At 39.2% G+C, this 13,566-nt stretch overlaps 1 protein-coding gene across 6 annotated transcripts in view; it reads left to right on the plus strand.

The window, feature by feature from the left end:
- Window positions 1–13,118, plus strand: part of ZNF462 (zinc finger protein 462) — a 146,800-nt gene extending 133,682 nt beyond the window's left edge. For all 6 annotated transcript variants that reach the window (XM_063294929.1, XM_063294924.1, XM_063294925.1 and 3 more), the window contains 3 exons: window positions 1,190–1,322; window positions 5,296–5,410; window positions 10,240–13,118. In XM_063294929.1, the coding sequence (XP_063150999.1) occupies window positions 1,190–1,322; window positions 5,296–5,410; window positions 10,240–10,453 (462 nt within the window). In that variant the 3' untranslated portion in view covers window positions 10,454–13,118. The remainder of the gene's footprint in view (window positions 1–1,189; window positions 1,323–5,295; window positions 5,411–10,239) is intronic.
- Window positions 13,119–13,566: the final 448 nt, after the last annotated feature.

A 13,566-nucleotide genomic window follows, 5' to 3' on the forward strand; every position in this document is an offset into this window, starting at 1 on the left:
TTGTACAGAGGACTATGTTCATCCCTTTCTGACCCTAAAATAATGGTGTAGGACTACATCAAATACATTATGCTCAATTAAATAATTTGTGGAATGAGGAGGACGATATACGTTGCCTTAACCTGCTCAGAACTGTGGTGGACAGTTTATTTTTCCCCCCCTCCTGCCAGAATCATCCAGTGACTAGATTGAAGGATGGCCCCTTTAGTTCTTTCACAAAGGTATGTGCAGGGCCCCAAATTTCACCATTCCTCTGCATGATGGCTGCATGGGTGGAGAGCCAGCAACGTTGTAAGAAGTGGAGGTATTGGTTGTACTGACATGAGAAATAAGAGGCACCCTGGAAATCCAATCATTGTGCACAGCATTTAATCAATCAGTCAGGGAAGGTCTGTGTACCCTCTCAGTTTGTTCTATTTCTTGACTGTGCTAGGACATGGAAAATCAGAATGCACATGTCCCCATCCTGCTCCACCCTATAAAAAGCTATCAGTGGTATTTGTTTGTTTATAGAATTTATAGGGCTGTCCAGCTTGAACACTGCAACTCTGGGTGATGTACAAGAGTCCCCAAAATCAAAACAAGGTGAACCATTTTAAATGAAATCCAAGAGGTTAATAGGCAATCAGAAACTTGCATTCGTACCTCACTCCAGATGGGAACTCCAGTCATCCCAGCCCCAAGGCCTGAGGACAAAGCTCTTTTTTACTGTCTTCCTGAAGGCCAACAGCGTCGAGGCCAACTGTATCTTGGGGCAGATTGTTCCAGAGGGCATTGTTTCTCTTATCTCCGTCTTTTTTTCCATCAGCACTTTCATCTTTCCTAGAACAAGGGCAAAAGTAAGCCCTGCTAGAAGAAACCAATTGTCTTTGTTATTTAACACTTTTCAGACCTTCAAATCTTTGCTTTGTTCCTATGGAGAAGATTCCCTGTTGTTGAACAGTGAGAAGAGTATTGGTCTATGGAATTTCAAGCACACATAGCATATCACAGCCTTCCTCGACCTGCTGCTTCTATGCTAGGCCATGCAGTGATTGGACTCAATTTCCTAAGATGCTCCCACGCATGTAGGAGCATCTGGGTGCCCTCTGTGGCTGCCATGTGCTTTCAGGGAAGCAAGCAATTGCTTTCAAGAGTTGCGCTCAGTGCAATTTTTGCAAAAACACTGTATTGTTTCCTTCCCCAAAAGGTGAGTCGCAATTTTGAGCTGGTTGGACGGGTTAACTTAGATCAGTTGGAACAAATGAAAGGAAAAGAGGAGAGCTCCAGCAGTGATGAGGAAGAAAAGGACGAGGAGATGAGCCCCAAGACAGAAGAGAGAGGTCAGTGTTGTGATTGTCTTGCTTAATTCTCCTCCCAGCAGTCCCAGTGAGAAACCTTTGAAAGCTTCCAGTCTTATTAAGATGCCAACTGACTTGCCTCTCCTCCAAACAGGAGCCTGTTCAAAGGACAGTTTGTTCAGGCAACCTTTAGAGTCTGTCCATCATTCCAAGAATACATCATCATGTTTTTTGCGACAGTCCAGGTATAATATATCCCAAATTCCTTATAAATAGATGTCGGATTTGAGGAGAATAATTAAACATTAACATCTTTGAAGCTTAACTTCCCCCCATGGATCTGGTCCTGGTAGTATTAATCTTTCAACAAAAAGGAACTACCAATGGGCACAGCCACAATATATGTCCTAGTGTACCTTGGTTTCTTAAATATTAACTCCATGCAAAGCTTGGGTGGGTGGAGGTGTTTGTGTACCACCAGAAAGATGATGTTGATACCAGGAGAGCCTTTCGTGGGAAAAGAGGCAAAACAAGGTGCTGTGACTGAGAAGGCCGTTGTCTTGAGGACTTGCTGTCTGTCCACTGTGTCCTCTTTTCACCTGAAGTGTGCCCATTTTCACAGTTTCCTACACTGCTGATCTCTGATTGTAAATAAAGAATTTGATAATCTCCAACAGCAGGCAGGCAAAGAGAAACCACAACCTAATTCACTGGGATTTCACTTATGCTAATTCATTTATGTTTGCAACACCAGCATAAGGGAATCCGTTAATAACAACAACAACAACATCCTTGTATTGTTACATTCCAGTCTTAGCTAATCTGACTAATAGCCATTGATAGACCTGTTCTCCATAAACACAAGTCCCAATATTTATTTGTTTGTTTATTATGGCCACCCATCTCGAATGCATGACTCTGGGCAGCTAACAAAAACAGAATAAAAACCTAGTAAAAAACAACAGATTAAAAACAGAAATAAAATAACATAGCAATCAAGAATACTCATTTAACAGAATCATGACCAAGAAATGGGCTCACCCATACTATCAGAGCCCCAGGTTTTCAGTGCCTTGCAAAAGGCCAACAGGGTCAGGACCAATCTAATCTCTGGGGGAATGATGTTCCAGAGAATGGACACAGTGGTAGAAAAGGCTTTCTTTCTTAACCCCACCAGATGGCACTTTCTCATGGACAGGACCTGAAGCATGCCTCTCCTGCTGAATTTCACAAGATAGGTAGACACTACCGGGGAGAGATAGTCCTGTAGGTAGCCTAGCCCAGCCCCAAGCCATGAAGAGCTTTAAAGGTATCCACCAACACCTTGAATTCCACCCAGAAGCATAATGGTAGCCAATGCAGCTCACGGGGCAGAGGTGTCATATGTGCTGAACAACCAGCCATGCTGCCACATTTTGTACCAGCTAAAGCTTCTGAATGCTCTTCAGGGGCAGCCCCATGTAGAACATGTTACTGTAGTCCAAGTGGAAGCTGACTAAGGCACGAGTGACTGTGAACAGGACTTTTTGGTACAGGAACGGGCACAACTGGTGCACAATACAAAGTTATGTGTAGGACCTCTTCGCCCTGGCTGCCACCTGCTCATCGAGCTGCAAGTCCAGGAGGATCCTCAGATTGCACATAGGATCTGTCTGGGGCAGTGCAATCCCATCCAGAACATGAGATGGAAAGTCCCCAGAACCAGGGGGTCCTAAAACCCAAAGTTGCTCAGTCTTACTAGGGTTGAGCTGAAGCCTGTGGTTCCAACATTACCCACATTATCTCTTTTACAAAGATTTCCCAGTACTGTGCCCTTCATAAAACTCTGGACTAGAGAAAGCTTGAGAACACCAGGAGAAATAAATTGTAAAATGATGGAGCTATATCTATTCCAAGTTAATTTTCAATAGGAAAATTTGGATTTGTCTATAAAACTACAGCCAGCCTTCCCCTTTCCCTCCATGAATATGCTTGCTTTGTGGACCAAACTCTGAAGCAGATAAAGACTGATATTTGGGGAAATAAAAAGAATTTAACCTCAAAAGAACAGCAAGCCTTTTTTTTTCTTTTCTTTTTTTAAAAAAAACCTCTTTGAGGATAGTTTAAATTGGCCTGGCCTGGCTTGGATTTCTGAGGGTGGTTGTCCAATATCCTCTGGAAAAAAAACCGGTTTAAACAATCTGTGTGTTTGGAAGAGTCTTGGGAAGAACTTGATGTTTCTTCCGGCCCCAAAAAACTGCGGAAAAGAAGGGCACACAATGTATGTGTATGAGATCACACAGAAAAGCAAAAGAGAGATTGTCTGTGGGTTAGGTTGGCTCTTGAGTTGTGTGCGGTATAATAAATAGTGGAAATGAGGCAAGCAGAGATCAGCAGTAAATGAAGCAAAATCCAAATGCTTCTCATTATGTACTTCGAGAGGACTCTGGGAAGCGAAAGACATTGGCATTCTGTTGTTCTTTTTACTCAGGATAATCCCCACTACAGAATTAATGCTTGGAGCAGATGGTACTGTCTCATTTTCAGTGAAAAGAATCAAGCAAGATAGTCCAAGTAATTATTTTTAATGGCCTGTGTGGCAATCGTCTTAATTTTGTGAGAAAACATCTCATCTTTTGCTTGGCAGACAGCTCTCTCATTCATACTGGTTCCGCATTTCAGCCAGGAGGAATGTCCACTGTGATTTCAGGGTCTTGGGAATGCTCCATTATATTCTGCAGAGCAACATCCAGCCAAAGCTTAAGCCCATAATTAGTGTCTTCCCGGTTAGAATTAGTGAGAAGAGTTTGGCTGGCCTACGCTTGAAGTGTTGATTGGCAGGGCATTCTCAGATTAATAAATTAATTTAATTGAGTATTGTGATGCCTTCCATATAGGTGGAGGTCCTATGGCTGCAAACCTGTGGCTTTGATCCATCGCTGACCTCTGGCATGAACATCATCCATTTCAGTGGAATCAAACTGCAGTCTGTAATTCAGAGCAACTGCACTATCTGCCCCTTCCTTTCCAGTGGAAAAAAGATGCTCGGAGAACACTAGAACCTCCTTGGTTTTCCTAAATGTACAAGTAAATTTAGCCCAAATGAACTCAGGAAAATCATATTTTTGTGAGTGCCTCTTCCATCGTTATAACAATAGGTCAATTCACAAGTAATATTAAGCCAGTAGTGCTGGCTTATTTGATTTGCTGTCACTACCATCTATTTTTCACAAGACAAAGATGTCAACTGTTAGGCACTTTCTGCATTTTTGTGTATTCTGTGCCTGGATTACTGTAATGTACAAAGCGATTCGTACAAATGGAAAGAATTCTCTAGAGATCTTTAGTCTCCATATAAAATAACAATCCCAGAGGTTATGGAGGATCAGCTAACAATAGTTAAAGCAGTTGAGCTATGGCAATGAAATCATGCCTTTAGAACCTAGAATTATTTTCAAGAATATTAAGTTAAAAGATGATTTAGAACAATGACACATATACAGTGGATAATGTACAGTGGTGCTTACACATATATGTAGCTTTGGATTATTTTCCTCAATGAACATACAATGTTTTTGACTCGTTTGTTTAATTGGGTTCTCTGTATCTAGTTTTAGGACTTGGGTGGGGAACAGATCACATTTTAGATCATATTTATGCAGAAATAATGAAAATTCAAAGGGGTTCACCAACTTTTAAGCCCCACCGTAGATATAAAGAGTGGAAGACAAGACTGGTAAATCTGAAATGTTCTATTCATGAAATGAAATGTTACCATTTCTCAAATACCCTTAAATAAAATCTGGCCTCTCCATAGATGCCTCAAAGAGAACAGGGTGCTCACATTTTTTGCAAAATGAAAATGTTCATCTATAAGGATATTGGATTCTTATTTCAGATTCCTTTTTAAGAGAAATGTGTGATGTGTATTCTGTTGGACTTTAAGATTAATTTCACTTTCTGCCCTCTGCCTCCTTAAGAGAACTTTGGCTTATACTTAAGATTAATACCTGTGTATGTGCTTCTTTTCTCCAAGGGGCCATGAGGTTTTCAGAACATGGTCCTCCTGAAAAACGCTTCTCTTGTGAATTTTGTGGGCGAACGTTTGCTGAAGGCTCTGAATGGGAACGACATGTACTGAGACATGGCATGTAAGTGGATGCAGAACCTGCCACTCTTTACCATCAAAGGGAAGAATAATGCCTTTCCCCGGTGTATATTATGAAGCAGATAATATAAACAAAAAATATTTATTGTCAGAGAAATTCAGGCTGACTGTGGGTTTCTCAAATCAGGTTGGATTCTGACTGTAAAATAAGGATCTAAGTTGCTGATGAGGGATACAGGTGAAAGCAAGGATCGGTCAGAAGAAACCAAAAAAAGGAACAAAGATGGCCAAAACAATGGGAATTAGCTGCAGGACCAGAAAACATGAAAAAGGGAGAATTTTGAGAGGGTGTTCACAATTTTCTCCCTACTCTTCCCAAATTTGGGACTACCACTTCACCACTGCTCATGGATACCAGGTTAATAGAGGTTTGGTAGAATTTTGGGGCAGGAGAATCATAGAACCTTTGAGTTGGAAGGGGCCATTTAAGCTATTGAGTGCAACCCCTCCCTGAGAGCAGGTACCCAGGTTAAAGCATCCCCACTCAATGGCTGTCTAGCTGCTACGTTAATGCATCTAGCAAAGGAGAACCTGCTACTTCTCAGGATAATTGTTCCTGCTGTTAGTTAGTTCTTTTTGGAATCTACCTTCTGGTAATTTCAGTCCATTATTCTGTGTCCTGCAAACTAGAATGACAGAGGAGAAATCTTAAGCTTCTAGGTGATGTCCTTTCAAGCATTTGAAGACTCCAATTGTTTCCTCCTTAGTCTTCTCTTCTCAAGATTACACATACCCTGTTCTTCATAATATTTAGTTTCTATTTTACTAATTGTTACTGTTCTCCTTCTCAGAACATGAACCAGAACAAGATACAGTGTTCAAGAGGGTCAATGCTGGACCAATCCAGCATTAAGTGGAACAATTACTTTCCATCATTTGGAAACTAGATTTCTGCCTTTTGGCCAACCGATCACATGGCTGGCTCATACTCAAGCAGCAATCAACTGCTGTTCCCTGATCTTTTTAACAAGTATTTTTACTTAGCAAGTTTATTCCCCATCCTCTACCTGTGCATTTGATTTCTGTCTTCTAAGTGAAGAACTTTACATCTGGCTATCAACAGCAGTTTGATTTTTTTGTCTCTGCCTTCTTGGGTAGTAGCTCCCCTACCCATTTTTGTGTCTTCTGTGGAGTCAATAAATATTCCCTATTCACCAAAATCATTGATAAAAATATTGAAGAGTATTAGGTCCAGAACTGAGCCTTGTGACTCTTCACTTGACCGACAAGGAACCATTGATGAACAGTCTTTGAAAACAGGTTTTGAGCCAGCTACATTCCTACTTCATTGTCATGCTGTCCAGCCCATATTTAACTAACATAATGATCAGAATGTCCTGGAGTATTCTGTCAAATGCTTTGTTGAAATCAAAATACATTACTTGGATTATATGATCTTCAAACAGGATAAGTTATGTGCAAAATGCAAAATATTTTAGCACAAAACTCAGATAGTTACAGCTGCAAAGTAGTTTGACCAAAGTAGTTCGACCAAACTCCTGTCTGTTCTGTAGATATAAGTGGGAGAGCTCTTTTTCCTATGACTGTAAATTTAATAAGTAAATACTTGCACTGTCAATCATCAATTGGTGACATCTACACTGATTGCATCTTTTCAATATGTTTTTATATTAAACTTTAAAAACACTACAGTTAACATTTCTTTAAAAAGCTTAACTATTTGTTTTCTGTACACACATGCACACACAAATAGAAATATAATTGTATGGACTATATTACTATGATTAAAAGACTGGATACTTTGAAAAATAAACTCAGCCTTATGTATACACACACAAGCACACAAACACAATATAGATGAAGAGGGGGAAGGAAAATAAGGAGGAAAACAAAAACAAAAAGACAAAAACACCCCAGGAAGTAAAAATAAAACTAACTAAAACTAAACAAACCCCATGTAATCCAGATAGATAGATGGTGTAGTTTTACATGTATGAATCATTTTGTCCAGTTTTGCCTCTCCCTTTGATACAAAGCACATTTGAACCCTGTGCATTGACAAATTTCTTTAAAACAGATTTTCTAATGTGGGACACAAGTATTCTTCCATGAGTATTCTTCCATAATCAACTTTTGCACAACAGTCCAAGAACAATCTATCCAAAGTTGTCCATAGATTGAAAGATTCTGGATTTGGGGGATATACTCAAATAAAATATTAACACCATTAACTGCCTTCCAAGAACCTGGTTCACCATAGCAATAACATCTAACCAATAAAAAATTATGAATGGAGACATACATAATGTATGTACCAAAGTTCCTTCAAATGTCTTTATATCTTCAGCATGAAAGCCAACTTTTCAAAATATTCTTTGAAGGATCCAGCAGACCCCAAAAAGTGAGGGTTTTGCTGAAATAAAGGAGTTTTTGTTGTTGTTTATTCATTTAGTCGCTTCCGACTCCTTGTGACTTCATGGACCAGCCCACGCCAGAGCTTCCTGTCGGTCGCCAACACCCCCAGCTCCGTCACCTCTAGAATATCATCCATCCACCTTGCCCTTGGTCGGCCCCTCTTCCTTTTGCCCTCCACTCTCCCTAGCATCAGCATCTTCTCCAGGGTGTCCTGTCTTCTCATTGTGTGGCCAAAGTATTTCAGTTTTGCCTTGAATATCATTCCCTCAAGTGAGCAGTCTGACTTTATTTCCTGGAAAGGAGTTTTTAGATCATAAGAAATGTATTTTAATGTTCCTAAAAGCTTGAAGCTCTAAACTGAGCAATATAAATATTGTTCATTTTGTATTCCAAATTTCTTGTATATTGTCCAAATTTATTTTGATTTGTTTAAAAAAATAGTAATAATAAATTGTTCATTTAATTTCCATAAAGGCCTTCTCCAATACACTCAGAACCATTGAAGAGGTTCAAGGGCATTGGACCAAACATTGTACTTAACAATTCTTTTAGATCTATGTTTGCCATTCAGCCTTTCTAGGTATAAATTGTATTCCTTTTGTAAAATCTCAAATATTAAAAGTATCATTACTTTATACTCGCTTAAAGGTAATGATCCCTTTATCAGCCTTTCCCGCCCCCCCCCCAAAAAGGCTTTCCTTTTTTAAAGAACTGCTCCAAAATGTCAATTTCTCATGAGAGAAAAAAATCATATTTAAATTTTCTTCTGGAAAAGTAACTGTATTTTTACTGTAATTAGAACAAAGAACTTGTTAGGATTACAAGCATACTAAACAATAGCCTTCAAACTCAGCCCAAAGTGGTAAATATTCAATAATGTTTTTGTTTTAATATATAATTGCCGCTAATAGATAATCCCAGTGATATTATTACAGCCACCATCATCATAACTAACAAGGAGATCCTGTGTATTTGTTCTTCTCATAAAATTTAACTATTAATATACTTATCTGTATCAAATATTTGAGTTGAACTAAAATACAAATAAGTCTTTATACAAAATTCATTTTCCTAACATTAATTCCTCCCCACAAACTTAAGGATATTTTCATCTGCCTCTGTATATCCTCCTCCATCTGGATGATAACATTTTTAAATGTTCTTACCCACTAAACTGGATAGTAATCCCCAACACTGATTACATCTTACACATTTGACTGTATTCTATATTTTTTGGTGTTTCTCATTACTTGGACATACGCGTTCTATTCTTGAATGGATTTGTTTCTTCTCTCTAAACTATCTAGTCACTGACATGGCAGATACCCCCCAAAAATACATGCAACCCCTTAACTGTATAGGTGAGTATTTTATGCATAGGTTTAAGTAGACATTAGCCTATGAACTCCTTAAAAAAAAAAAACTTTGGTGCCTTTGATTCAGCTTTTTGACTCCTGGTGACTGCCTGGACTAGTCCCTACAGTTTTCTAGGCAAGGTTTTTCAGAAGTGGTTTGCCATTGCCTGCTTTCTAGGACTGAGAGGGAGTGACTGGCCCAAGGTCACCTGGCTGGCTTCATGCCTAAGGCAGGACTAGAACTCCCGGTCTCCTGCTGTAATGGTATGTGGGAATGACCTTAGGGAGACGGGAAGAGATGCTGCCCAGGGAACAATCAGATAAAGAAGGGCAGGGCCTGCAGCTGAATAATGGGAAGAGAAAGACTCAGAAAGGACGTTCCTAACTTCTCAGGCTGTAAAAAAGACGGTGGGAGATTTATACTATCAGACTTGCAAGATTCTGTTAATGTAGCCTTACAATAAAGTAGTTTTAGCTCATCTGGTTGTGTTTCCTTTCTGGTCTGCCTAGGAAGTCTGACACCCAGTTTCTACCCTGATGCCTTAACCACTACACCAAACTGGCTCTCTTAAGCTACAATAAATTGAACTCCTTAAGCTACAATAAATTGGCCAGTTACTGTTAAGTCCTGAAGAAAGCTATATTCTCACAAAGTCTGATTAGTCAGCCTTTCTGAAAGTAGAAAGGACTTAAGTCACAAAATTTTGGAAACAAATATCTGTGTGCTTTAGTCATCCCCCATCACCCCCAAAATCAGAGAGTGCATTAAGGCAGGTCCTCCTTGTTGCCTTTGTTCCTCTACCTGTCTTTGGATTTATGGGGGAGCTGGCTAGCCATTTGGGAGATACAAATGGAAGATCCACCTGTACCCATTTTGCCCTGTATTGCCAACCTACCCTCTCGTTCCCAGGCTCCGAGAATTCCATGATGAGGCCATACGACTTGCTAAGTTATTCCTACAGACGAGCATGACTTTGCTCTTCCAAATTTCTAAGTCAGGTTGGCTCTACCGAACAAGAAGGGCTGATAGATCCCTGTGGTGTTGAAATCGTCACCTTTCCCCTCGTGTCTCAATCTCCAGGGCAGTGAATGAAACCAACCGGGTGATCAGTGACGAAAGCCAGGCCAAAGAGAATGTGGAGGAGAAGGTTAAGGTACCACTGGCGGAACAGTTGGGGAGCAGCCCGGAGAGACTGGTGGACTTTTCCCACAAGAACGAAGCTGCCATCTGTATCGCTGCTGCTGCTGATAATAATAAATCACTCCCAGAGATGGCAGAGGTCAAAAGTGAATGAGCACCTGGTGTGATTTCAGACAACCTACTTGAACAGTGATGAATGGGGAGGGGGCGGGGAGGGGGACAAGGAAGAATCAAAGCTGCTTTTAGGACCGAATGATCTATTTTCAAAGCACTGGTACCTGTGTGTGTGTGTGCGCGTGTGTGCGTGTGTGTACATAGATTAAATTTATTTAATTGAGGATGGTGGAATACGTGGCTCCGTGACACCCGCACGACTCTTCTGGATCTTGACAATGGGAAGTTACGGTCATTTGGACTTCAAGAAGCAAATTCCCAGACGCGTCCCGCATTTTGCCTTTGTGCTCCACCGTGGAGACTTTTGGATTCTTTCGACGATGGAAGCGTCCCAAGGATGGAAGAGTGCAGGGGACAACCTTCAGCGCCCAACTTTGGGGCGCCTTTTTTTTCTAGTTTTAATATACATATTATGCTTTTCCAGAGTGACAAAAAAAAGAAAAAAGAAAAAAAAGAAAGTTAAAAACTGCTTTTGCTTAAAACAGTCACCTGTTTCCTAGTACCTCAGAATTAACCAAGGGAAATTAAAAAAACAAAACAAATCTCTGCATTTGTGAGTACTACCTGTTGTCATTGTGGTTAAATATATAGAGAGAGACAGACTGCTGGGCAAGATGGTGAATGGAAGAAAAACCACAAAGTTTTAAAAGAAAGGAAAACAAAATTGTGCTCAAAAATCCCTGTGGGGGTTTTATTTCTTAAAATACTGTGATTTTTTTAATTATTTTAGTAAAAAAACAAAACAAAAAAGAGAATTCCTAGATACCTGTCTGTGACTTGTCATCTTTTATTCCAGGTAAGCTGTTTGTTAGCGTTCAGCTATGATTTTAGGGCGTTGGGTTGGTTGGTTGGTTGGGTTTTTTTTTTTTTTTTTTAAGTCTCATGTGATTGACTCTGTGCCGTTCTTGTTTTGTCCCATGTCTACGTCGGCTCAGCCTGAGGGATTACAAATACAGCACAATTAATTTTTTTCCATGTAAAGTAATGTTATTTCCCCCACATTTCTCCTTTGCTCACCCAATGAGATAGGGCTGGGAAGGAGAAATTCTTGTGAATAGATTATCATTATTAATTATTTAGTTTTAAACATGTGGAGATATCAAAGAAGTAACTTTTTTAAAGAAACTCAAAAACAAAAAAACCCTTTAACTAAAGAACCAAACTTACAGCACAGCTATGCAGGTTGTGGACCGATCAAATGGGTCCTCAGAATCATTCTGTTGCTTGTCCAACTGAACATCTTTCACTGGTTATTATTTTGGTTACTTAAGAACGGTCGCCTTCTTTTTTAATGTGGTGTGTCTTGTTTTGGTACATGGAGGGTCGGAGGGAGGGAATTGATAACCACATAGTTCTAAAGTTCAGGTAACCCAGTTCTGCAATATTCGGAGCCTAGAGATCTACACTTTGTGGACTTCAAGGAGGGAGTGAAATCATTGCACCACCTCCCATTCTTCACATGAGGGGGAACAGCAGAGCCTAAATAGGAACAGAAGTTGTGTTTTGAGTTCCTTTTTCATGTAAAAATGTTGGGATATCTTGCATGAACCTGAAGCAGAAGGTCCAGGCCCAGGAAGAATGGTCTGATAGTGAACAAAGGGGTTACTTTCCAAAAGTAGAAAGTACTTGAGTGAAATCTAGTTTTAGAAATGCATGTGTCTCTTTGGGTTGCTTTGCTTTTGTTTTTCCTTATCCTTTTTTTTATTATTTTTTAAAAAAAACTTTGAGGGAATGGGTGGGGGAGGGATGGAAGACAGGAGGCTGCTGAGAAGCTTATATCCACACACAAGTTCTCCTCAAATGGATGGCGTAAAAGAGGTTAAAAGAAAAAGAACACCATTGCATTTGTGGAGTAAACGCTACTTGAAAAAGCATGATGTTTTAATTTTGCAGATTCATCGTTTGTGAGGGTGGGCTTTCTGTTTTCTTTTGGTTTTCTTTTGGTTTTTATTTCTTAATTATTTGGAGGGGAGGGAGAGTCATGTGGAGAACACATTGGAAGGAGAAGTATAAATAAGCATTTTGTGTCTGAATGTTTTCTTTTTAATTGGCCTCATATCAAATGTATTTAAACAGTTCCATACCTGGATTGGATGTTTGTAATGGTTACCAAAAATGAAAAAGAAAAAAAAATGAAATGATTGTGACATGCTTTTATCACTACTTTATTTTTCAAATAACATGTAAATATTGTAATCCATTGGATTTTTTTTGTTTTGTTTTTTTTGTTTTGTTTTGTTTTTTGCTAACCTGTTAATAAATATATGGGACCATTATCCTTTTTAACAAGTCTAGAATGTCATATTTTTTCTTGTGTTTTTTTTCCCCTCCCAAATGTATCCCTTGATATATTGTGGACACACATTTTAGATGCATTATTATGATTCTGTTGGCTGTAATGATGACCTAGGATTGAGAATAACATCCTTTTTTTATTTGTTTAATTTATACAGAGGACTTTTTTCAGAGTTTGAGAGAAGGAAATAAATAGCAAAATGATAACCCACTGGCTTCAGAACTCAGTATTTCCTAATTAAAATTAACTACTGCTCAGTGTTTGGTGGGTGAGGCGTGGACGTTCTGAAATGTTGCACTGATAACTTTTTTAAGGCAAAAGAAAACGAATAAAAAATTTTCAAACAGAAGTGTGCGTATGGTTCTCTCAAGTTAAGGCATGCTTTGCCTTTTGTCTTGTTTCAGAACTGAAATATTGGGGGAGGTTCTTGAATTTGATGTCATTGTTATAATCATTGAAAGGCAAGTACTTTTTAATAATTGTCAGGTCTCAGCTATTTTCTCCTAGGGAAAAGTTTGGTCGGATTACTTTGAACTTTTTAGAAGTTTATCGATACTTTTCGTTTTAATCCTGTGAAAATTAAGTCCGTCCTTCGGAGTTAATCTCATGGAATTCCATGGATATTTTTTTTTTCCTGAAGAGACATCACCCATTCCACTCCCATGGATCTTAGCAGGCTTGAAAGTCATTTAGCTAACATTTAATTAATTGATTTAATTATTTAATTGATGGCAATACCTACGCAGTTCTTGCCGGTGGTCGGTTATCCAGATTAGTGAAAACAGGTTTTCCTAATA

This window comes from Candoia aspera, chromosome 2 (assembly GCF_035149785.1).
Source record: "Candoia aspera isolate rCanAsp1 chromosome 2, rCanAsp1.hap2, whole genome shotgun sequence".
NCBI lineage: Eukaryota > Metazoa > Chordata > Lepidosauria > Squamata > Boidae > Candoia > Candoia aspera.